Genomic DNA, 26,451 nt, shown 5'->3' with positions numbered 1-26,451 from the left:
GGGGGGGGGGGGGGGGGGCACACTTCCAACACAGGATAAAAAATATGCTCCTTTTTCAAAAAAGTTTAAATTGAGCATCCCCTTTTCATGCCAAATCATGTGATTCTATTAGAGCCTCTTTAACACTTACAACATCAACAGATGTTTAATAAATGAAGCCAGTGCCACGTCCCAAAAGAATACTTCACAATGATCCACAGTCCTGGGAGGTTGTGGTTTCTATTTGTGCCTTAAAATCTAAAAGCATAAAAACATTACCCTAACTAGAACACTTCCTCCTGTCGTCTTCACAGAGGCCCAAAAGCACAAACCCTTGATTTAAAGTGCATCACAACAAAAAGTTACCAGAAAATATGAACAAGAAGAGTTTAGACTTGGATGCGAGAAATATAATCCAGATAATATTCCTACATTGAGAAATGCTGTGCACCCTCCTCCCACAAGCTCCACTCCAAAGGTTCATGGGGTGGAGCTCCTACCTCCCTTCTGACACTGTTTTGTGGGGTACGTTTCTACTCTACAGTGGAAATGAAGAGAAGTAAATAATGGCTCTAGTAAAGTAACCCTGGTTCATAGAAAATGTTGCCTAAGTAGAAACTATGCCTAAAGTCCTGATTCATATAGTTGAGCAAATTTATGCCTCAGTTTTTTAATTAAACAAATCCGATCATTGCAAATCTGACAAGTTTACTAAATTATTCATTCTCATTTCACTTTAATAGTTAAATTTTACTCCCAACCTCCATGTTTGAATTGGTTCTCCCCAAATGATCGTGTGTTACATGGCCTCATTCTGAAATAGTTAAGAGGCTGTCCTTTTTCTCGTCTTCGTTAAGAGGCTCTTTCTCCTCTTCAGCTTGCTCGGGTTTGTTCGCGGCTTCGTTAAGAAGCTCGTTTTCCTCTTCAGCTTGTTCGACTTCATGAGATGACTCAGACAGACATCCATTCTGAGCAGAGAGTTCAGCTTCTTGTTCCTCGTAATCCTGAATGGTTTTTCTCTTGAAGAAGCCACGCTGAGGACAGTCACAAAAGCAACCATTAGCCCAAATGCCAAAGCAGCCGAAACCATGGCTTAATTCCTGACAGTCTTCAGACTTTAGGGCTCCAAATCTGGAGGTAGAAATCTCACCTTACACAAGATGAATATGAGTAGGATCAGAAGCATCATTCCCAGGATCACTCCAGTCAAAATGATCAGCAGTTTATTTGGGGGAACTATGAACTCAACCAGAACTGACGCTTTCTAACAGAAAATAAAAGGTAAGCCTCACATGAAACAGATTAATATGTGTATAAACAGGTACTGAGAATAGCTGTACATACCGATTCCTTCACTGTGTAGCTCCCCTTATTGTTCTGAAACCAAAACTCAGATTATAAACACCTTCAAAACAGCCTCTTTGAAACAGTATTACAACAGTCCAACCCATACATACCTCGTTTTTGTGAGAAGTCACTATGTATTTAGCACCATCGTAGTGAACTTTTATGAAGCTCTTAAAACTGACCTCTCCTCCGTCTCCAGTGTATTGTTTCAGAAAGGGCGTATTCTTTAAAGCAAGAGCAGGACAGTTGAAGGTATGTCACAGATACGTGGGGCGGATTCAGTCTTTACTCATTGCAGTACATACATGGTTTTTCAGATTTTGGAAATGCACAAGTCCCTCCAGGGTGAACTGAACTCCTGAATAATTCTTCAGTGTAAAAGTATCACACTTCATGGCAATGCAGTTTTCTTTCAGTGGGCAGTCCTGCAACAAAACAGCCCCTTTATGTCAATGAGCAATTTCTTTTTAGAGTTATATTTTTTAAGCCATAAAGCTGTTACACCAACCTCAGGTTTTAGGTTGGAAATGACTGAGCACTGAGTTTTGTTCTTTAAAACATGGAAAAATGTAAATATTAAAAGGTTGCAGGTAAGACTCATATCAGCAGATAAAATGAGAAGCATCTTTGCATTTGGACAAATTACCTGCTCGACAATCACTTTATAGTTTTTCACTTCAAAGTTGTGTTCCAGTTTACTTGGGAAGAACAAGGATACATTGATGGGAAAATCCTTAAAACCAGTGTTGTTTATCTGGAAATAATAATAAATAGGTGGATTTACATAGAATTTCAGGTGTATTTTTTTGCTTCAAAGTGTGACAACTGAATAGTGTTTTAAAATCGCTTACATTATATATAATAGCCATCGTTTTTGGTTCATGTGTTTCTGGAGTGAAGTTCATATGAGTGACAGTTTTGTCATTTCTAAAAACAAAAAGCAAATATTGCAAAAGATTCAGAAAAATGTTGTTTTATACAATTTAACTACTGGTAATGTGTGGAATTTACTTACACTGCCATTGCCAGTTTGACTGCATATGTTACACGAGAAGCTTTGGTCACAGAAACTGGCTCGCTGGAGTTTGAATTTTCACTAAGATTGCAAAGGGAAAAATATTGTGAGTAATAAAAATAACAAACTAGTTGATCGACAAATCCTTTGCTTCCGTCTGTAATAGATTGTTTATAATAAGTGTTACCTTTGTGCAGAGACCGACATCGACAATGTCTCATTCCACTCAAAGTCTCTGGCAACGCGAAAAGTAGCATTAAACGTGGCCTTACATGGAACAAGAGAAATTATGTTAGATCTGGCTCTGGGAGCGAAGCAGTAAAGATTGTTATTCAATGAGCTTTCAAAACTTCCACTGTGACTGTATGGAGGGTATGCGGCTGTGGTTTGACTCACGGAGGATTTGCTGCGATACACAGGAAGGCTGATGCCACAAACAGTTTTGTCAGGCACATCTTCTAGACCAGTGCAGATGTAAGTTAGTTTCTTAGTCTGGTGGGGGAAGAAAAAAGTTAAATAAAGTTAAACTGCTTTAGAGCTCCAGGTTTCAATGCAGATAGAGCTTAGGTGACAGAGTCTGTCATCTTTAATGAAGTGCATGTAGCAAAAAGCAAAATCTCTCAGATGTGTCTCTAAAACAGACATCGGTTGTTTTTGTGGTTGTAAAAACTCTGCACAGACACCCTTAGTTGAGTTTAGTATTTGCTCTACTTGTTGGGTGTCACAGAAAATGATTAAGTCAACATCTCACATACAGAACACTTTAAATTTTAACAGATTATGATGATATTAGCAGGCAGTGTTGACCAGAAATATTTATCATGGACAGTTGGTGGAAGATAAAAAGGAAGAATTTTTTATTTACCCCTGTTAGCTCCATTATTGAGAAGGAGAGGCCTGGAGAGTAGTGCATTGTCAGGCTGGTATTGTACGAGTCATCACCAATATTATCCAGCCTTATCAACACGCTGAATACGGTATTTTCTGTTACCAATACTTCCCCTTTCCTAAAAGAAGAAAAATACTTTTAAAAGCACAGGCCAAAGCAAAACAATAGCTCTTCTAGGTGTTTTAGAACTACTTACATGAAATTAAAATCCACTTTAAGATCAGCAATGCAGATTTCCTTTTTGGCACAATGCCTTTCAAAAGGAACCTGTAAAAGAAAAAAAAAAATACCCAGAGTCCAGGACCATGGTAAATATGTCAATTTTTTTCCCCACATATCCAAATTTTCATGACGGTCCCCAGAACCCTTTAATTCCTGTACCCACCTTGACCACAGCCCGTGTATAGCTGTCCACGTTAAGGATGGCACTTGCGTTCTCAGCATCAGGTTGAGAAAAGTTTAAATTGATTTCTACAGGAGATAATGTGTCTTTTACACATTTCTGAAAAACAGAAACAACAATGTGGTGACTTACTCAAATAAAGATTCTGGTTTTGTCTTTTCAGAGAAAGTCTAAGTTCAGTACACGTTTTATTATTATTCATACATTCATGTAGATAAAATAGTTGAAGCATGTGTCTCTGCCAGTCAGCTCATAGGTGTGTGTAGTATTCCTGCTTTTCTTGTTTTCATTGAAGAAACCTCGATACAGCGACCTTGTTGAATCCACATTGAGCATCACTGAGATGTTGATCCTTTTCTCTGCAGTGGACAAATGGGGCATTAAAATGACAAACAGGCAGTAGCTGTTGGTGAAACTCCCATTTTTGAGTCCCCACCTGCTGTGCTGTTTGTTGCTTCTGCCATTTCAAAGCAAGCCCGTACGGTGACCATTGGTAAAATTTCATTCTCCTCCAAGCAGTTGATCTCCTGGATGCTTATCACATTAGGATAAAATGACAGGCTAGTCTTGACATTTAGTACGGACTTGGACCTGAAAGACACCAAATGAAGCAGCTCATACATGGAGGATTTCTAAATGCGAAAACAGAAGCAACATTTCAAATGACTCTTGTATCAGATGTTTCAGTTTGGTAAAAACCATAACTCCTTTTAAAGCATCAAATCTCACTTCGTCTACAACTTTTTTCAAGAAATTGAGAAACTAAATGTACATTTTAACATGCTATATAACTTGTGTCATACCACAGTAACAAAGTTATACCTTAAGACAACTGCAGAACCTTTTGATCCCACCACAATATCCGGCAGCCGATCATCTCCAAGATCAATATCTCCATTAATGGCTTGTCCAAAGAACCTCAACCTGGGGCTGAAATCTGCTCCTGTGATTCTCTGGAAACACAGGGGCTTGAATATTGAATCTGTCAGGGTCACACATTTTTATGCGGTAAATAGGTGGTTAAAAAAACAAAAACAAATGAATTTCCCCCCTTAACATTTACCAAGCACTTTGTAGCAAAGTTGCACCACACAATTAAAATCTAGTCAGAATTAAGATGTCTGAAGGGTCTTACTAAGATCTGATGGGATTTACCAAGTATGCAGCATGCTCCCCATTACACATGAACAGTTGTGCAGCTCTAGTGGAACAGTCTTAATCTGGTGTAAAGGAGAGCTTTTTGGAGTGTGGCCTTTGCATATCCTCAAAACGTTTCATTTATTTATTGCATGGATTTAAAAAAGTGATTCTGACACAATGTCATCTGGATTCAGAGCTGCACTATCATATTTTATTTAAAATTATATGATCATTATCTTTACCAGGAGTGTAAGGTTATTCTACTGCTGTCTAGAAAAAAAAAGAAAAAAAAAACTTTCAATAACAGAAGTAAGCAGTGGCTATTCTGCCCATTTTATACGTCACCTAATTTCCACGCTTTTCCTTAGCATGTCTTTGGGATTAAAATCTAGAAAATAAGTCGCTGTTCAGCAAATACATTTTACTAATTCTTGGTGAGGGAAAAAAATGTTAAAGCTCTTCAAGTAATTTACAGATGATAATTTTTGGAACTTTAGAAAATTTGAAAAATATTATGGATTTTTTTTTTTTTATAGAATGTTAACTTTTTGTGTCACCTGGCTGAAAATGTAACGCATCCCAACACCTCCATGTCCAAGGTAGATGTAAACTGCTCCTGTGTTATCCTCCTCCAGGGGGGCTCCCACTGCAACATCTCGCAGACCATCTCCATTTAGATCTGAAAGACTGGATATGGTGGTGCCAAATCTACCCATGGATGGTGCTCGCACTTGAAACACCTTTTGTAGTTTCATCTGTAAGTAATAAGGATAATATCCAACTGAACAATAAACTCATGCATAAATAAAACTCTGTCAGCGCTTTTCTAATGACGCACCTCATCAGATAGAGAGTAGACGTAGATCATTCCCTCCTTTTTCTCCTCGGCCAGGTAAAACTGTGGCGCTCCAACCAGCAGGAAATCAGTGTTACCGTCTGAGTCAATGTCTACAGAGCACAGCTCTGCTCCAAAATAGGAACCAACCTGTAACGTATGGATAAAGAGATGTTTCCTGTGCTTTTTATTTCTGCAACTGCTGACATGATGATTCTGTGCCTATCTCTGATGCTTATCTCTGAATGAAAACAAATACCTTCAGTGGCAGACTGAAGTTTAAAAATGGGCAGCACATATTTCTATTACTTATTTATATAATCCACTAAAAAGATCACTACAATTCCCAACCTGGTCCTCTGTAATTCTTTGGACTGGTTTCCAGTCGTCGTCATCAGGTTGGAAAACTATAACCTGTCCCATGTGGTTGAAACGTGGTGCACCCGTGAAATATAGAGGTTTGCCATTCCTCTCTCCAACAGAGAGAGAGTATCCTGCAAGTGTCAATAGCAACAGATGTTCAAATTAAATTTTCTTGTACATTACACAATATATAACCCCAACAAAAGTAAACAGTCAATTTGAACCCGATCAAGATCATTCATTGATATCTCAGCTAATGTTAATTGTTTCTGTAAATGAGGAAATAATTAATATACCCATGTAGGAGTCATCTTGCATATTTGGGTCCAAAATCTTTTTATCTTGTTTCTGAGGCTCATTGAGAGCTCCCCGCCAGCTGTTTGATCCCACCGAGCCCAGAATCAAGGTATCCTGTCAACAGAAAGGTCTGATATAAAAATAATTTTTTCACATCTGTGATAAATCATCTTTTGGTTCAGAGACTCTGCAATCATCAAATAAATAAATACATTTTAGTTTAAGTAGAAGTCTTTCTATCCAATTCCTAACTTCCTTAACTCTTTTACCACATGTTCTAAGTGACCTGATCTTTAAATCATTGTCCTTTATAACCATATGTGCCCCACATAAGCAGAAATCCTCGTATATGCTTTACAAATGAGCTGGTATTCTAATTTGTGCTTTTTTTCATGGTAAGATATTATTTTACTTTAAAACTTTTAACCATTTCTGAAATTCTATTTCTATTAGTGTAATTGTTTTTAACTACCAGTCATTTTTGACTTTTCTTTTGCTGCTTTGTTCTCTTAATCTGTGAAGCTCAGCAGTTTATAGCAATGAACCCAGGAAAAAAAGCTTCAATTCCTCCCCCAAAATTGGGTGCTGGTGGGCTTAACAAGAGGGGTTTCAATTTTTTTACTGTGACAAAGAGACATCAATGTCTCAAATTTCAGGAAAAAGGGAGGAACCCAAGGTTGGAGAAAACTGCTGGAAGATAGCCAGATAAATACCAAAACATTAAGTTTATCAACTAAACCAAAGCATACACATCACTGACCTTGTGTGAGACAGCACTGAATCCACTTTGTGACATTTCATTCGTCAGTTTATCAGCTCGACTCACATTAAATCCTAAAAAGTTACATAAAAAGTAAAAAGGTGTAAATACAGCATGAACAGGAAAGAAATCAAATAATGTCATCATTAATCAAATTTTGGGGGGGGGGGGGGGGGGAAATCAGACAATATCACCTTCAATAGTAAAGATCTGTTTTTGTAAATTTTCCAGTAATCCTTGGAGTCCCCAATAGTTCTCAATCTGGAAGACGTTCTTTTCTTTTGGCTCTGATGCAAGCTTTTTCAGATTGTCTAAAGCAACATTTTTGACCTGGAATGAAAAGAACATATACATCTTTTCACATCTGATGTCATTAAAACTCCCATTTGGTAGGTGTTGGCAATTGAAACAAAGAAGCAAACTTTCACCTGTAAAGAGCAACAACTTTTAATTGGTCTGAATTAATGGTCTGATTTAAAGGGGACATGTCAGGCTTTTTAATGCATTCCTTTTAACATTAAAATCTTTTAGTTGTGGTCTTTATATAGTGGCACTGAAATGCTTTGGTATGAATTTGTTGATATTTTTGCTCTTCAGTCCCTCTTCTGCCCCTGTTCTCAGGTGTATCGGAAATCACATCCACATGAAGCCGAACAAAGCTGAATTAATATATACGGCCAGAAACGTTAGTGTGTACTGGTGTAGCCACCTAAAGCCAAACAAGCCGTTATAGGTGTTGTAATACGTATGCCTCGCCAGTGGGTGGTGCAGCACCAAAGCAAGGGAAGTAAAGATAATCACACTGTGCATGTGCGGAGTTCATAATTTTACACAGTTGATCTGATTAACTGTGTAAAATGTTGTTTTCAAACTGCATCTTGCACTGGTGGTGAAAATAGAGGAGCAGAAGATGTTGCAAAGTCCATAGTAGGTTTAAAAGCCTGTGCAGCACAACTGCAACTATGGAGATCACGATTGTTGTTGTTGCTGTCTATGTCGGCTCGCATGTAAAAACTCGTCACTGTTTAGCTGGTTATGGGTATAGGGGTTTCTAGATGGTGGTGCCACGGGGGGCATCTTCAAACATATCCACTCTGGGAGCTGGTTTCAGATGTAGTTGGTTTTGTGGCTGCTTCATTGTGATGTGACCTCTAACCGACAAAGAAGCCGGTCCTGTACACCCAAACTCAGCTTCATCTGGACGGGGCCTGAGAGCAACTCTCGCTGCGGTCTCTTTAACTGCAAAGGAGGCAGTTCACACCCTGACCTCCTCCAGGTCACAAAGGCCGTTTCTCAATTCACGAGAACGCGAGTCTGTACACTGGTAAACCTAAGAAAAGTCAGTGCCTACATCTTCTCCATTCCACGCAGCAATGCACATACAGAGCGCGTCTTTTCAATGATGTCCTCAGCATGGAGAAATGAGAGAAATCGTCTCGATGTAGAAAGTGTCAAGGCAGAGCTACAAATTTGTGTCAATCTCAAACTGGAGTGCACAGACATGTACAGGACTTTTCTCTCAAATAAGAAACTATTGGAAGCAGCCAGGAAAGGACACAGATATAAGAAGTAGATCTTCACATCATTGGTGAGTACAACAGTGCCCTACTATGTTATAAGTTTGATATTATGTTTTTATCGTAGTTTTGCTGGTTTTTGAAAAGTGTCCTCCTTTTTGGTGTTATGAAAATGGCTACCCTAGCGCATACGCAGCCAGCAACAGGATACTAACAAGGAATGTGCACGCACATTGGCATTATGTGAGCGCATCAGAATGATTGGCATGTGGAACAACCAATAGATAAAGCGGATTCCCCTGGAACTTCAGGGGCAGATGGGAGTGAGAGCAGGACCAAAACTTTTTACAGTCCTGCAGCTCCCACAGAGATAGATTTTTTTTAACCTCCTTTTTCTGAACACATAATGTATTTACTACTGTCATAATGGAAGGACCATTTCACCCAGTATAACAAAAACTATTTCTGAACAGGATTACCAAGTATAGTTTTCATGTTGCTCAGTTACTCAGGTAATTAGACAGAAACAAATGAATAAGCACATCAGCATCTCTTAGTCAATCAATACAGAAAAACTTACCCCAATGACAATTCGAATGATCTTTTTACGTTCATAGGTTTCAACACTCTTTAGTCTTGTATCAAGATCACTTGGATCTCCATCTGTGATTATCACCACAGCTTTAGTTGCATCTTTTGAGGCTCCTGCTGCTTGGTTTTCCAAGATTTCCGACCTGAAGAAAGACAGACATTTAGTGTTGCTGAAGATAAACAAAACTTTATCTACAAACACTAACACATACACTTAAAGGACTTTGGCAAAGGACATGGTCAAAGTCTTCTTGTGGTTCATTGCTAAATGTTTCAAATGTAACCAAACTTACAGCGTAAACTTGAGGGCTTTGTGGGTGTTGGTGAGAGCCTTCATATGCTGTTCTTCATCAAGTTTCTTTATAGCAGTGCCAGCAACATAGTCATTAAAGTCAAAGACTTTCCTGCAATCTGTCGAGAACTGAACTGATGCACACTACAGGAAAACAGACATTATTGATTTAACATTACATAATAATAATAAATAATAATACATTTAATTTATACTGCACTTTCTATCAAACGATCTCCAAGTGCTACAGGGAAAAAAAAATATATATATAAATAAATAAATAAAAAAAATAAATTTAAAAAAATAAAAGCGTTAAAAAGCATTAAAAATAAAACATCTAAAGGGGACCAAAAGCTTTGCTAAAAAGAAATGTTTTAAGGTCCTTTTTAAAACACTCAGTGGACTGAGGTGCCCTCAAGGTGTCAGGGAGGGCATTCCACAGATGCGGGGCAGCAGCACAAAATGCCCTATCTCCCATTGTCCTGAGTCTGGTTCTGGGAATGTGGAGGAGGTTTGAGTGAGTGGAGCGAAGGGACCGGGTTGTGTTCTGTGGGTTGAGAAGTTCTTTGAGGTATACAAAATATACTGTCGATCTTACCCTGTCATACAAATACATTTAAGAAATTATTGATGAAGTAGTGTAATGACCTTGACAGTTGTATTTTTAAGGCTCTTCATTACGGTTTTTATGAATATTTTATTTTCGTTAAACTCTGCTCCAGTCATTCTTTCGGATCCATCAAACAGAAACACAAGGTCTACTGCCTTTTTTGTGCATTCTGAAAGAAGGTACAGAAAGTTAGAATACCACATAAATCAACATATAAATACTAGGAACAGTATGTATTCTTGGGGTGAGACAACCTTACTTTGGAACAAAGGTGTAAATGAAGACAGCTGCTGAAACTCATTGGTGACGTTATAACACAAACTGTTCAGGTAGACGTTCTCATCGCATGGATGAGCCAGACTTGGACTGCAAGCCTAAAGCAGAACAAAACATGTCAGAGAAATTGGATTAAACTCTTTTTTAGATATTTGCTTTGCTCTAAAACATTGCAAACTTTGTTTGATTTCTTACAATAAATCGGGTTCTTGTAGAATCTGCAGCTAATGACAAGCCGAGATGCCTGGCTGTATGTGGATATGTCTCAGAAGAATCTGTAAAAGACATTTGGTTACGGTTATGGGTTAGGGTGTCTAAAAATTCACAGAGAAAACTTGGTTTGAGAATGAAAGGCTAGTAAACAATTGCACAGATTCTTACAATTATTTTTACTTTCTTTTAATCTAAAGTCATATAAACTGAACAATATTTATGTTTGTTTATTATTAGCTTTATTTAATTAATCAATATACCATGCATTCCTGGAATCCGGTTTGGTTTGCTACGCTTTAAAGGGGACATAACATGCTTTTCAATTCTTCCTTTTCACATTTAAGTCGTTCAGTTGTGGTCCATATAAAGTGGAATTTCAATGTTTTGGTCTAAATACATCGTTATTGTTGCCCCACAGCTCCTTTTGTGCGCCTGTTCTGAGGTTCACCTGAGAGCAAGTCGTTAACGCTTCTTTAAATCTAAATGAGGAACTTTACACCCTGCCCACCTCCAGATCACAGATCATTCCACTCCACCCTGTTCATAGAGATTTGTAGTATGCTGGAGGGCGGTGTAATGAACTATATGGGTAAATACACCCAACATCCAAACATTTTGACTTATCCACTTGTAGCTTCGGCATTCTTGAGCTTGCCCTACTTGTTTTGGGGTTGGGTGAGGTGTGTGTGTGTGTGTGTGGGGCGGGGGGTTCTCTGTTCAAAGGCATCCTAGCTGTCAACCGCACGGGCTCATTTTTGTCACAGCAATGTTTATGTGTAGACTTTTAATCACAATCATCAGAACAAGTCGAACTGTAACTCGCAATAAGAATATATATTTTTTTAATGTGAATGTACTCTTTTTCCACAGAAAGGAGCGGAAAGGTATTTCTCTGTGCTTACCAGTGGTAAAGAAAGTGGTTCCGCCTCTCTGCCTACTCGGACGCTCTTTTCTCTGCTCCCTGCTTGCTTGCATTTTCCTCCCCTTTTTATCTCCTTTTTATCTCTTAACCAAAATTACAGAAAGTTGGATTTAGTTATTTTATTTTATTTATTTTCTGTGATTTATTTTTGATTTAGATTTTTTCCCCGTGTGGACTCTTTTAGTTTTCAGCTAATCCACACAAGATGCCTCTTTACAACAGCCCAGAGGAGGCAGTTCTCAGAAAAAATGCTCTTATGGAAAGACTTCAACATGAAGCGGATATGAAGGAGAACCACCCGATTCAAAGGATACCTACCTTCACCACAATGGACTTTGACAAGCTTTTACAGAAGATAGCTTTTATGGAACTGAAAATCTGTCGACTCGAAGTGAATTATGATGTAAACGCCACGCATGGAAATGAAACAACCCTGCCTGTGATTCTGAATGGTGACCACCAGCCCAGCGACTCGGCGAACAAACAGTCCCCGGAGGAAAATGAGAATCCCTGGATCACTCTGGGTGCAAGACCAATGGATAAACGAACCCCGCACCCAGACAAAGAAAACTGGCCGAGACTACAGAGAGATGTCCCAAGACAAATGAAACAACAACGGGCTGTTCTCAAAACAAATGATAGGAGTAAACCTGCTGGAAATGCAGGAATTCCATTACGAAACAGATTCGCTCCGCTCCAAAATGTGACCAGGGAGGATCACGACAACAATCAGAGGTATGTCAACGATTTTCGTTCTAAGACATCACAGAAAAGACATGCCACGGGGCCAAGGACCCTGATATTATGCAATGGATCTGTAAGGGGGATTAAACATTTCTGTAACAAAAAAAAAACACAGAGGTGTTGATTTATAACCCTTCGAACTTTGGCCTGGTGTCTGAAATATCAGACAACCTTCAGAGGATCTTGAAAGAACGCCCGACCTTGGAAAAACTCATAATACAAGCTGAAGCCCTGGGCGACATCACCCGGATAAGAAAATCAGAAGTATTGAAAGAGGATTACATTCGTTTGTTGAACTTAGTTCATGGCCTTAATGTCAAGGTTTTTCTTAGCGGGCCTCACGCACCAGTTAACTGTGGAGACGAGATTTTTTTCCAGAATTCTGATGTTAAACAAATGGCTGGAAAAAACATGCAAACAAACAACTGTAACCTTCATAGACAACTTTAACATCTTCTGGGAAAGAAGAAATCTATTTAGCAGCAATGGCTTCTCTCTAAATAGGTCAGGTGCAAAACGGCTGATTTCAAACATCTTCTATTCTGTGAACCATACGCCATCAGCTTTGTCCCAAAACAAAGTACATCCAGTGCCTAAACAAAAGATAAGCCCAGTGCAGCCCGAACAAGCCAAGATAAACATGGCCAGAAAGATGACACAGAAAGAGGCTTCGTCAGAGCTACAGGAGGATCCATCCCAGATCTCAGCAGGACAAAGAGAGGACCAAGAAAATCCATCATCACGAACACCGGTCCGGACTACACCCGCATCGCCTTCCTCTCCACAAAGCCCAGAGGTTCCTTTTCTGGAATTTTCTCCCAACATGAACAAAGTATTTAAGATTGGCCTACAGATGACATCCTCTCCATATAGCCACAGCTCTGTGACTAAACCAGCATCTTCCAAAGGCCGCAGAGCCCCAGATCCTCCTCTACGTATCACGGAACATGCCTGTCCTCAAGACCTTCAGATTACTTCGCTGTGATACACAGCGGGCCCTCGCTGCACGTTTATCAGACAAGACAGTTTTGAGAATCAACTTGGGTCTTTTCCCGGGAATTACGGAATATCTGTGATGATTCGTGGCAGAAAAAAGAAAAACAAAAGGATAAACAGGAACTTTATGCTGGTGAAGATTCTCAGTCATCCAGGTCATGGTCATTCCAAAAAAAGGTAAAAAACAAAGCAACTGGACTTGTTTTCCGTAGTTGAAGACGTTTCGCAAATTCAACCGAAAATTCGGTTGAATTTGCATGTTATCTAAGCCATTACAGGCCTTTGTTTGGAATGGTATAAAGCTTGTTACTCATCATTACTCCAGACTTTTTGAATTGAGAAAGCTTCCGGGAGAGGAAGCGAAACGTCTTCAACTACGGAAAACAAGTCCAGTTGCTTTGTTTTTTACCTTTTTTTGGAATGATAAACAGGAACAAATACTTGAAAGTCATTAACTGTCAGATGCAACCTGCCACAGAGACATCATCAACCACCAAATCATATAAACTAGGTTTATTAAACATTAGATCTCTGTCAGGAAAATCCCTTTTAATTAATGACTTTATTATTGACAACAATCTTGATGTTATGTTTTTAACAGAAACATGGTTACATGAATCTAATGAAGCAGCCATTCTGCTGGAGTCGACTCCTCCAAACTACAATTTCCTTTGTGAGAGCAGACAGCAAAGGAAAGGTGGAGGAGTAGCAACATTGTTTAATGATTCACTAAAGTGTAAAAAGGTGTTTTTGGGAAAATTTGACTCTTTTGAACATTTGGCTCTCAAGGTAAAGAGCCCGGTATGAACTATGTTTCTGAATGTTTACAGGCCTCCTAAGTCCACACCAAACTTTTTTAAGGATTTTAGTGACCTCTTGTCTGTGATATGCGTTGATTATGACTGTTTAATTATTGTGGGAGACTTCAACTTTCACGTTGACAACCCTGAAGACAGAAGTGCAAAAGAACTGTGTGACACACTTAGAAACTTTGGTTTAACTCAGAATGTTAAACAGCCAACACACAAGCAGGGGCATATTTTAGACTTAATCATCACTAAAGGTCTAAACATTTCACAGGTCAATGTAACTGATGTTGCCTTATCCGATCACTTCTCCGTTACCTTTGAATGTATCATTACCAGTGACTCATTTAGCCAAAGGGACATCGTAAGAAAACGCACCTTTAACGACAATGCCACTGAAACTTTTATTCAAGCTTACTCTGCTACTTCAACCATGGGCTGCAACTCAGTAGATGAGCTAGTAGATAACTTTCAGTCTAAAGTCTCAGACATCATTAACTGCATTGCTCCAGTTAAAGTGAAAGTTGTTTCCGGGAAGAAAAAATCTCCTTGGAGAAATGCTCCAGCAGTTAGAAGTGAAAAAAGGGAATGTCGGAAAGCTGAACGCAGGTGGAGAAAGAATAGACTCCTGGTTCACTATGACATCTATAAAGAGAGACTTAACAGATATAACTTACAATTGAAAAATGCAAGAGAATCTTTCTTCTCTGAGATCATTAAGAAAAACATTAATAATGCTCGTGTCTTATTTTCCACAGTCGACAGGTTAACAAATCCTCCTGTGTCCGTGGCTTCAGAACTCCACTCCACCAGGGCCTGCAATGAATTTGCAAACTTCTTTACTGAAAAAATCCAAAAGATTAGAGGATCTGTTTGTACATCCATACTAAGTTCAGTACCAACATTGTCTCCTACCAGAATTGATTTTGACCAAATGTCCCAATTCAGCCAAATAAACTCCAAAAGCTTAGAGCAGATAATTCAGCAGTTAAGTTCCTCCTCAAGCTGCCTTGATGTTCTCCCCGCAGCTTTCTTTAAAAAAGTTTTACCTGTCATAGCGTCTGATTTGACTCAGATAATAAACGCGTCCCTTCTGTCAGGTGTTTTCCCCCAGTCCCTAAAAACAGCAATTATCAAACCACTGCTGAAAAAGAACAATTTAGACAAACTTCTACTCCAGAACTACAGGCCCATCTCAAACCTCCCCGTTATCAGTAAGATCATTGAAAAAGTTGTATTTCAACAATTAAACACCTTCTTAACTACGACCAGCCGCTTTGATGGTTTCCAGTCAGGTTTCCGTGCTCACCACAGTACAGAGACCGCCCTTATCAAGGTGTTTAATGACATCCATATAAATACAGACTGTGGAAGAACCACCGTGCTGGTTCTATTGGACCTCAGTGCAGCATTTGATACTGTTGATCACTCCATCCTGTTAGAACGCCTGGAGAACTGGGTCGGCCTTTCTGGTACAGCTCTCAACTGGTTTAAATCCTACTTAAAGGACAGGGACTTTTTTGTATCAGTAGGTAACTTTACATCAGAGATGACAAAAATCACATGTGGGGTTCCCCAAGGGTCCATCCTGGGTCCCCTCCTATTCAATATCTACATGCTCCCTCTAGCTCCAGATAATAAAAAACAACAACATCAGCTACCATAACTATGCAGACGACACACAGCTCTACATCACCATGTCACCAGGTGACTATGAACCAATTCAGGAACTAAGTAAATGCCTAGAAGAAATCAATGCATGGATGTGCCAAAATTTTCTCCAATTGAATAAAAACAAAACAGAAGTAATAATATTTGGACCAATACAGGAAAGATCCAGAGTTAGCTCACAGCTTCAGTCGCTTCAGCTAAAAACCACCAATCAGGCCCGAAATCTGGGAGTAGTGATGGACTCAGACCTGAACCTTCAAAAGCATCTAAAGACAATTACAAGGTCAGCTTTCTATCACCTGAGGAACATTTCTAGGATTAAAGGACTGATGTCTCAGCAGGATCTGGAAAAACTAATCCATGCGTTTATTTTTAGTAGAATTGATTACTGCAACGGTGTTTTCACAGGACTTCCTAAAAAGTGGGTCAGACAGCTGCAGCTGATCCAGAACGCTGCTGCCCGCGTCCTCACTAAGACTAAGAAAGTAGAGCACATAACCCCAGTTCTAAAGTCCTTACACTGGCTCCCTGTATCTCAGAGAATAGACTTTAAAATACTTCTGTTAGTCTATAAATCCTTAAATGGCTTAGCACCTAATACATCACAGACTTGTTATCAGTGTATCAACCCTCCAGACTACTAAGGTCTTCTGGCTCCAGTCTACTCCACATACCTAGACCAGAACTAAACATGGAGAAGCAGCATTTAGTTCCTATGCTCCGCTTATCTGGAACAAACTTCCAGAAAACTGTAAAAGTGTGGAAAGCCTGAGTTCTTTTAAATCAAGATTAAAAACACATCTGTTTAAAATTGCCTTTGACTGTTCTAGTTAAACAGTTTTACTGTTTTTAATGTTCTTTTTTGTTACTACATTCTATCCCTACTTGCTTTTATTCTATTTTCTATCTACATTTTATTATTTTGGTATATCTTAATCATGTAAAGCACTTTGTATTGTCTTGTACTGAATTGTGCTATATAAATAAATTTGCCTTGCCTTGCCTTGCCTTGCCTAAAGTGTGTTATTAGTAAAATAAATTGCTTGCCCTCTGATCGTTGAAGTTCACACATCTGCGGTGGTGAAAATGCACAGGCTAACTGTCACTTGTCATCGCTATTCAAGTCATTTTATTTTAAAATGTATTTATTTTATTTATTTATTTATTTTATTGTATGCACCATCCACAACACGTCAAATTCCTTGTAAGTGCAAACCTACTTGGCAATAAACTTGATTCTAATTCTGATTTATCAGGAATGATGGACATTATTAAAAGCAACTGCTTTATGAATACTGACCACGACAAAAGTAAATCATATACACTGGCGCAAGGACACAGTTTGGCGCTATGGTGCAGAAACAAACCTGTGGTGTTCTTTATTATTGTAATTTGTAAGAAAGAGGTTATGTAGGCATATCTGTATTTTTGAGCGTGAAAAAGTGCATCGCATGGTGTGCATTGGGCCATTAAGTGGGTAAGATGTGCTGTTTGTGGGCTCCATGCCCATTGCTCTCATATGACATACTTGTATGGTTGTGGAGGTCAGGAGCTTGATGAAATACATGTTGCTATTTTTTTTTGTGCACCACGCGTATGACGCGCGTTGGAGTAGTGTTTGTGTGGGTCAGGTGCGGTGATGGTTTTGTGCGCACCCTCCGATAAAGTCCTGAAGGCACCAAGATATAAGTATAATAGTTAAACGTATACTATGCAACCGGAGTTGATTTTCCAGCGAGGCTCCCCCCAGAGGGCGAAAGTAAAAGTGCACTGTCGTAAATATGCTCAGCTGTTCTCCTGGTTTCTCCCTCAAGCCAGGTGCGGTGTTTTGAGCTTTGAGCAGTCATACAACCATACAAAAGTCGAAAAAACGGCAGTACAAACAATGACTAACAGTGAAAGTATGAACATGCACACAGAGAGAGAGAGAAACCATTCAAATGTTACTTACAATCGCATCAGCAGAAACGCGAGGTCCGCGTCAGCTTTGCAGCCTTCTTTTTCTTTTAGCTCTCGCAGTGTTTCCCGCAGGAATTTGTTTAGGCGAGGCGGTGAGTAGTTGGCCGGAAAACAAGATTTGAGCGGACGACGGAGCGGGGGGGGCTGTTTGTTCCCTGCCAATCACTATATGCACGCGCGAAAGCAACAACAAACAACCGCGTGTTAACGTCAAATAAACATGCAAGCATACACAGTTTTTTTTGGGGTTTTTTTTGGAATGTTAGCGAGGTGGTAGCGTGAGTTTGGCGGGGCTGCCGCCTCGCAAAGATAGCGCTGCGGGAAACACTGTCTCGCCATTCGGAAAAAGCTTGCCCGATGTTCACCCGTGTACGACTCTTCTCTCTGTCCAGAGCCCTCTTCCTCTCTCTTGCCTGCTCTGACATGGGCTTTCGCTGTTTTCTCGCTGGTTCCGCCATGATAACTGCACAAATCTAGGAACGAGCATGCCTTTCACTGGGGGCGTGTAGCAGTTCTCGCCGTAAAGCAAGACCGACTCTCGTGATGCACACGAGACTTCTGAGCCTGTGGGTACGGGCCACTTTTACGGCATTTCCCCTACAGACCACCAGGGAGGCCGAGAAAACCAGTGTTCGACCTGAAATGACTCATTTAATCTCATTTAATTTTTTTTTTTTTTTTATGTGTTTGCGGCTCTTGTGGCACGCATTTTATTGACAGTGAGCTGACAGGAAGAGGGGGGAAGACAGGCGGCAAAGCGCCGCGGGTCGGAGTCGATCCCGGGCCGACCGCGTTGAGGACTAATAGGCCTCCTTATATGGTTAGCGCTAACCGCTAACCGCTCCGGGGCGCGTCTGCGTTGCGCGTCCTCGCCCCGGAAAACAAAACTTGCCAAATCCAGTCGGGAGAAGGGCGAAAACATGGTTTCTACCAACAAAAGCCTTCAGAGCCGTTCTCTGATGTTCTTTTAATGAAACAATATCAGATAGATTGGACAACACAGAAGAAATAGCAGCATCAATGCTAACGCTTGCTTCCTCGATGCGAGCCGCCATTGTTGTTGGAATCTCACGGTCACTTCTCCACTACGTCACATCCAGGAAACACCCGCCCTGCGTCCTGATTGGCCAGACCATAAATTTGGTTGGGGAAATCACTTTCAATGAGCAGTGTCCCAGATGTATGTGAGTGGAGCTAGGCGGAGCGATACATGCAGCTGGCTGTTGTCAGGTTAATGGAACACATTAATTAACTGAAAAATGTTGCATAGTATGCCTTTAACAACAAACTTTACTTTGAGGGAAAAATCAAGAAAGTGAACACAAGCATTTATTCATTTCAATAACGGACTTCCCATTAATAATCGGGTGGTTGACTAGCACTGAGTCGTTAATGTCCCCCCAGCCTGCAGGGTTCGTGTGGCTTTTAGAAGTGGAGCAATAAACAGAGACACATATATGGAGCCAAGTTAGATCACACATTCTTAAAACAGTTGAAACTTTGTCAAATTTGCAACACAGCAAGAAAATTTAAAGTAACATTTATTTTGTAAGTATTTAACTTAATAGTTGATGTGAGAAGTGACTTGTGAAGTTGTGAACTCTTATACAACATTTATACAATGTTGTATAAACCATTTTTAATGTAATTGATATTGCTGCATATGTAAATTCTCCCAAGAATTTTCTAACCTAAAGCTTGTTGTTTGTCAGACCAAACGTCCCTCCTCAGTAAAACGGTTGTTTGCGGTAATATGTGGTTCTACTTGGTTGACTCTGATTGGCTACAACCAACACTGCGCGTTTTGAAGCTTTCTGCACGTTTCGTGCTGCATATTTGGTTTGACGCGCGTTTAGTGCCTCTAAAGCGGGTGACACAAGCTGGACGCGTGGCATCAACCAATCAGAGAGACTCCACTATGTGACGTAGTGGAGGATTTTCCGACAGGACAAATACTTTTACTTCGGATCACTGATAAATGTTAACATTGAGCCAGCTCAATGTCCACTGATGGACATTGGGCTCTTCAGCTGAAATGGGGCGCCTGTAGTTCGTGTCCTGGTGGGAGATGGGAGCACCACTGTGGATCAGTAGGTTGTCAAATTGGGCTCAGGTGAGGCGTAAATGCGTCAGACATGCTAGTGCGACTCGCAACACTGTGGGCAGGATGGGAGCGGGACGGCTGTTTGTTTAATAGTGCGCTCTGATTGGACAATACGACTTAGGTAGAAAGACAAGTTACGTAGAAAGATAACATGTTTTTTGAACTGACTGTTTTTGTGCAAAGCAACAAAGCTGATCACCCCTGAACACATCGTTTGATATTCAGTTTTGTTATCATCAGTGCCCAACAGACCATATTATACCCCCAAAACCTCAGAAAAATTACATTTGTTGTCATGGCTCCTTTAACAAGTCCAAAATTAATCAGTACGAAAATAAAACTTAGAACAAGTTCTGTGTTGTTGGAAGCCATTTTCCTTTTCTTCTATAATGCAGTAGTGGTTAAATTTGAAATGTGCGTATACCATTAGGACTGAACCACTTTTCAGTTTCATCCTGGTCGTGCTTGAATATTCCACCTGATCCATTTAGCCGCAGCGGCGCGGTGACAATGATCCTGTGAACCATAGTAATGTCAGTGAGATATCAAGAGGAGCATGAAACAAACAGAAAAGGGTTTGCTCTCATATGATGAAACAGCAAAACAGCTTAAACCACAAACAGCTCTAAAGATAGATGTCTAAAGATCTATATAACTTCATCAATGTTGGTGTCTCTGTAATGATTTGAGTTTTTGTTATGGTTTGATTGTGTTGTTTTGTTATCAGTCAGGGTTCTGTAAGCTTTTAGGTTGGTTTACCTGCCAGGCCACTTAACTGTCTTAGTTTGTTTTGGGCCATAGTGTGGGCTCTGGGGTTATTCGGTATGTTGTGTATGTGATCAGTTTTATTTACTGTCTGCCATGTTTTTCTGTTTTGGTTTCTAGCTTGCTTCTGTTTTCTGTTGGGAACTGGGCACTGATGGCTGAGTTGATTGTTCTCTTTACACACCTGCTCTGCTCCACCCCTCCTGCAATTACCTTTGACTGCCTGTCACGCCTGGACTTGTACTCGGGATATTCCTTAGTTTTAGTTTACCCTGTTTTGGGTTGTTGTGGGTTTTTTTTCCACTCTGACCCTCCGTCCAGTACCTCCCTCCACCCACCCGGTCTGGGTTGTTTTTGTTTTGGACTCGTTTTTAAGGGTGTCTGGAATCCACCCTTGAGGGAGGGGTTCTGTAATGATTTGAGTTTTTGTTATGGTTTGATTGTGTTGTTTTGTTATCAGTCAGGGTTCTGTAAGCTTTTAGGTTGGTTTACCTGCCAGGCCACTTAACTGTCTTAGTTTGTTTTGGGCCATAGTGTGGGCTCTGGGGTTATTTGGTATGTTGTGTATGTGATCAGTTTTATTTACTGTCTGCCATGTTTTTCTGTTTTGGTTTCTAGCTTGCTTCTGTTTTCTGTTGGGAACTGGGCACTGATGGCTGAGTTGATTGTTCTCTTTACACACCTGCTCTGCTCCACCCCTCCTGCAATTACCTTTTACTGGATTCACCTGGCCTCAGCTCTATATAAGTCCTGTTCAGTCAGTCATCAGTGCCAGTTCGTCAGCTCTTGTTTTTGGTGAGTCTGATCCAGCATTTATAGTTAACTGTTAATCCTTTTTATTTTGTTCCAGCATTCTGAGCCATTCTGTTACTTAATTCCTGTTTACCTGATCTGATTCTGTTCCTGTCTAGTAGTGCTCATCTGTTCCCAGTCCTGCTGCTTAGTTTATTTGTTGCCAACCTTAGACCAATTCTTGGATGCTGCTTTTGGATTCTGGTTTGGACACTCTTGCTATTTTTGATTTTTCTGTTTTTTGACCCTGGACTGATTTTTGGATTGGTTTCTTGTTTTTCCCTTATTGTGATCTGACTGCCTCAGTTGTTTTGGTTCCTGTTCCAAAATAAATATCTTCTGTCGGCACTCTATTTGTCTGGCTGAATACTGGGTCCACGTTCTGAATCATTACAGTCTCTGCATGTATGTCATTCGTACATTTTGGCAGAACCAGCTAACTAGAGATGCAAACTCACCCTTTGTTCCTGGGCGACATGTACTGAAGCACTTTGTACCCAAAAAAATGTTCAGGGTCTCCAGAATGAACAGTAGGGTTTGCTGTGTCAATGTTGAAGCCTGAAGAAACTGGGATGGTTGTTGCTGAAAAGCATGAAAGATAACTTTTACAAACTCACAAAAGAAGCATGACGAGTATTTTTGCCTTGCCCCTGTCGGTCTCTCTTGTTGGTTTCTGTTTCTCTCCTGTCTGCCTCTGTCCATTTGGAAACCTCTGCCTTGATGTGTGCCTTCTTGTGTATGACCCAAACCTGGACTACGGATTTCCTTTCTGTCTCTGACTCACATCTAATCTGCCTGAAACGGATCATTTATTCAGTGATTCAGATCACTCAGGTGGAGCCCTCCGACCCACTGATCAAGACCAGTGAAACCTCCCGGCTTCTGAAAAGTTTAGTGGCTTTTATTAGGTACACGTATAACACAGAGTTGGTCTCCGCCACTAGATTTGTTCTCCTCCTTGCAGTAGTTCCTGAGTGCGCTCCAGTCAGTTCCTGTTCCAGCAATACTAGTATTTAAATAAACCTTTTGAAACCATTCCTGTTGGCTGACTTATCGGGTCTCCAGGTTCTGAATTATTAATAATATTAATTTGTTTGTATGGATACAAACTTCACCCATATAACAAAGTCTGTTACGATTTCCGACTGATGGGACCAATCACCATGATGCAATATTATCTGTCAATCTAACACTTATTTGCATTGATATCGACTCACAAAAACCTTGTATTTGCTCTCAAGAGAAAATCTATTCCTCTTCTTTCTTTCATAGGTCATGCACCCGCCACATTGTCTTTGACCTTGCTTCTTTGAAAAGCCCAAAGTTGCCTGTGCAGCCCGCTGTAGCCTGTATTTCTTTATAATTTTTCCCATTGTTGTTTTTGCAGCAATTTTCCTCTCTCAGTCATTTTTTGGAATTTTTGTATTTATTTCTGATTTCGTTAACAATTGATTCTTGTAATGTCTCCTTACAGCGTTAAGTGTCAGACGGCACAGCAGTGTGTTCACAGTAGAATGTGTGGATTTTTTTTTTTACCCCTGTCATGCGATGCCATCTCTTTTCATATTTTTCTTTCCCTTTTTCTCTCTTCAACATGGCCACCGTGCTGGTACTATTGGACCTTAGTGCAGCATTTGATACTGTTGATCACTCCATTCTGTTAGAACGCCTGGAGAACTGGGTCGGCCTCTCTGGTACAGCTCTCAACTGGTTTAAATCCTACTTAAAGGACAGGGACTTTTTTGTATCAGTAGGTAACTTTACATCCCAGACGACAAAAATCACATTTGGGGTTCCCCAAGGGTCCATTCTGGGTCCCCTCCTTTTCAATATCTACATGCTCCCTCTAGCCCAGATAATAAAAAATAACAACATCAGCTACCATAACTATGCAGACGACACACAGCTCTACATCACCATGTCACCAGGTGACTATAAACCAGTTCAAGCACTGAGTAAATGCCTAGAAGAAATCAATACGTGGATGTGTCAAAATTTTCTTCAGTTGAACAAAAACAAAACAGAAGTAATAATTTTTGGACCAATAGAGGAGAGATCAAAAGTTAACACACAGCTTCAGTCGCTTCAACTAAAAACCACTAATCAGGCCCGAAATCTGGGAGTAGTGATAGACTCAGACATGAACCTTCAAAAGCATCTAAAGACAATTACAAGGTCGGCTTTTTATCACCTGAGGAACATTTCCAGGATTAAAGGACTAATGTCTCAGCAGGATCTGGAAAAACTAATCCATGCGTTTATATTTAGTAGAATTGATTACTGCAACGGTGTTTTCACTGGTCTGCCTAAAAAGTGGATCAGACAGCTGCAGCTGATCCAGAACGCTGCTGCCCGCGTCCTCACTAAGACTAAGAAAGTAGAGCACATAACCCCAGTTCTAAAGTCCTTACACTGGCTCCCTGTATCTCAGAGAATAGACTTTAAAATACTTCTGTTAGTCTATAAATCACTGAATGTCTTAGCACCTAAATACATCACAGACTTGTTATCAGCGTATAAACCATCCAGACCACTCAGGTCTTCTGTCTCCAGCCTGCTCTGCATACCTAGAACCAGAACTAAACAAGGAGAAGCAGCATTCAGTTCCTATGCTCCACTTATCTGGAACAAACTTCCAGAAAACTGTAAAAGTGCAGAAAGCCTGAGTTCCTTTAAATCGAGATTAAAAACACATTTGTTTAGAATTGCCTTTGAATGTTCAAGTTAAAATGTTTTACTGTTTTCAAATGTTCTTTTTTGTTTCTATACTATCCCTACTTGCTTTTATTCTGTTTTATTTTCCTATATTTTAATCATGTAAAGCATTTGCATTGTCTCTGTACTGAATTGTGCTATATAAATAAATTTGCCTTGCCTTGCCTTGCCTTTAGATTTTCAATCTCATTTTGAAGCCTAGCTCTGGCACTATCGCTCTGTTTTCTCTTCTTTTCTCGCCATTCTTTTGTTTGCACTCTGTTCTCCCTTTCACTAAGGCCTCTCCTACTCCTTCCTCTCTGTCCCTTTGCCACTTTCCTTTTTATTTTTTTTCTCAGGTATTGGTGTGTTCTTTCAGGGTCTGTGTCACGATGAGCCCTGTAGCCTTTCAGCTTTTTTGCAGCAGACAATGCCATAACTTGACAAACACATTTATATTTCTCGATTAATATTTTTTTATACTGCAAATGATGGACAAATTTATCATAAAATTGCTGTAAACAATAATTTTTGGAGGAAACACAATTTCTAGACTGACTAAATTATCAGCACATTCTTCTTGTTCTCAGTATTAAAGCGTTTACATAAAATGCAGAAAAAATAAATGTTATGATATAACAAAGTGGTCAACAGTGCGTACCATTTCTGAATTATCGCCACATTTAAACTTCAAATAAGAGATGCTTGAACAAAAATGGGGAACTTTAGTAGCAAGCACAAGCTCTTGCCAGAGAGTCTGTTGGGTAAATCCATGAAGGTGTCATTCTGTCAGTGGAAAAGAAATTCAGGGTTCACTTTAGTGAAAACCGCTGATGCAATGTTGTACAAGCTCTGCTCTGAATATGTAATTGATTTTTTTAAATCTCTTTGACTAAACTATAATATCCTGCACAAGAAGAGAGGAACTGTCTCCCTCTGTATATTTGTGTTAAACGAATGTTCAGATTAACCAAAAGGCGCACATTAGCACATATTGGAGATTTAAAATGACATGACTTTTGTAATGAATGTTTACCACAAAAAAACACGCATTTTCCAGAACCCTGTCTGCATCATTGCAAAGTATTGTACCTTACTTGATAAGGTATATGCAGAAATATTCTCATATTTTAACAAACATCACTAACCATTTAAGACCAACGATCTAATTGGTGGTAAGCACTGTAACACACAAACACACGACTTGGTGGCAGGGTCTGAAAAAGACAATTGCTGGACAAAAGAAAATAGCTCTTCTTGCGCATAGTTTTATTCACGATGCCTTCAGCTGCAAATGTAATTCAATATAGCCTTTGCACACTACTTTGTTATTGTTGAGTGCTCCCAAAACACTGAAAGTCACAGAAAAAAAAAAAACATAATTTTTTTGACAGATGTTGTCAGCCTAGTTTTATTTTGTGCTACTTAGTATTTGTGTTTAAAAAAGCACACAAAGTCTGCAATGTACCCATGGATTACACCCTTTTGTGGTTAACATTTTCAATATTTTAAAGTCTATATTCAGGGTATTAACAGAAATCAAATATAAAAGTATAATTTATCAAAATCTGAGACTAAACCATTCATATAATTTTAAAATGAGTGTTCTGTGCTCTTCACGTGATCTTCTCACTTTCTGATCAAAATCCTAATTTACCCCATAGTTGTTTTTTAGGTTAATCATATCAAATAAAATACTGCAGATGCCTATATATTTTTTATTTACCTGCCAAGGCCATGTAGAAAAGCAGGTAGAAGCGCTGTGGGTCGTACATCTTGACATGAACTCAGACTGAAGGCAATGTGTCTCAGTGTAAGTGTGCAATGATGCACGTTAGAAAAATGAGGGTGTGTCTTTTGAAAAGGGAAATCCTGCCTATTATCCGGAGTCAAATAATGAAAATAACAGTCACAGAGCTTGTAGTATGGAGAATTAAAAGGGAGGGGGGGGGAGGCGGCTGAGATATTTCCTGGTCCTGACCTTTTCTGTCTATGAAACTTACTTGTGAATAATTGAAACTTAAGATAACCATTTCACCTTAGTTGTTTTTTCTGTTTCATATTATTTTAACACCCACCAGAGTGCTCTGGATGTGATGAATCCTGAAGTCAATGCCCATCGTCACTTCAGGGGGACACAGAGGGAAGGGAAATGCAGCACACTGATAACCAGATCCAGCTGTGAAATTCCTGTAGAACAGAAAACTAAACAGAACTGTGAGTCCAAAGACCCGCCCAGAGCTTCTGACTTCTCTCCTATTTGAGACCATGAAAAGAGAAACAAGCCAGAGACTGTTAAAATGTGGTCAAAGCTGTGGGGAGAGGTAGGAGACATGGCTGTGGCAGAGGAAAACAGAGTCATATGAACCCAGATGTGTTTTCACTGGTGAGAAAACGAAAGTTGGCAAGAGGAATGTTCAGTACCTGCAAAATATTGACTTACTGGGAGAGTGGAGGATGATCACGTTCTC

At 39.8% G+C, this 26,451-nt stretch overlaps 1 protein-coding gene across 1 annotated transcript; it reads right to left on the bottom strand.

Annotated features, from left to right (window-relative positions):
• Positions 1 to 25,784, bottom strand: LOC105924536 (integrin alpha-L-like). Its single transcript, XM_036137093.1, has 31 exons — positions 25,707 to 25,784; positions 21,745 to 21,868; positions 20,154 to 20,245; positions 10,510 to 10,589; positions 10,298 to 10,412; positions 10,077 to 10,207; positions 9,430 to 9,572; positions 9,126 to 9,279; positions 7,223 to 7,358; positions 7,029 to 7,102; positions 6,268 to 6,382; positions 5,960 to 6,102; positions 5,612 to 5,758; positions 5,331 to 5,528; positions 4,456 to 4,586; positions 4,070 to 4,224; positions 3,838 to 3,992; positions 3,616 to 3,732; positions 3,427 to 3,497; positions 3,207 to 3,348; positions 2,738 to 2,833; positions 2,529 to 2,608; positions 2,342 to 2,422; positions 2,178 to 2,253; positions 1,973 to 2,080; positions 1,835 to 1,876; positions 1,632 to 1,751; positions 1,437 to 1,550; positions 1,324 to 1,356; positions 1,130 to 1,243; positions 1 to 1,013 (listed from the first exon to the last, which is right to left on the bottom strand). The coding sequence occupies exons 1-31, from the start codon at positions 25,753 to 25,755 to the stop codon at positions 789 to 791; spliced, it is 3,561 nt and encodes a 1,186-aa protein (XP_035992986.1). The 5' UTR covers positions 25,756 to 25,784; the 3' UTR covers positions 1 to 788.
• Between the last annotated feature and the right edge of the window lie 667 nt (positions 25,785 to 26,451).

This window comes from Fundulus heteroclitus, chromosome 5 (genome assembly GCF_011125445.2).
Source record: "Fundulus heteroclitus isolate FHET01 chromosome 5, MU-UCD_Fhet_4.1, whole genome shotgun sequence".
Classification (NCBI taxonomy): domain Eukaryota; kingdom Metazoa; phylum Chordata; class Actinopteri; order Cyprinodontiformes; family Fundulidae; genus Fundulus; species Fundulus heteroclitus.
Note: the sequence above shows the minus strand (reverse complement) of the source record. Positions and strands in the feature narration are given on the sequence as shown.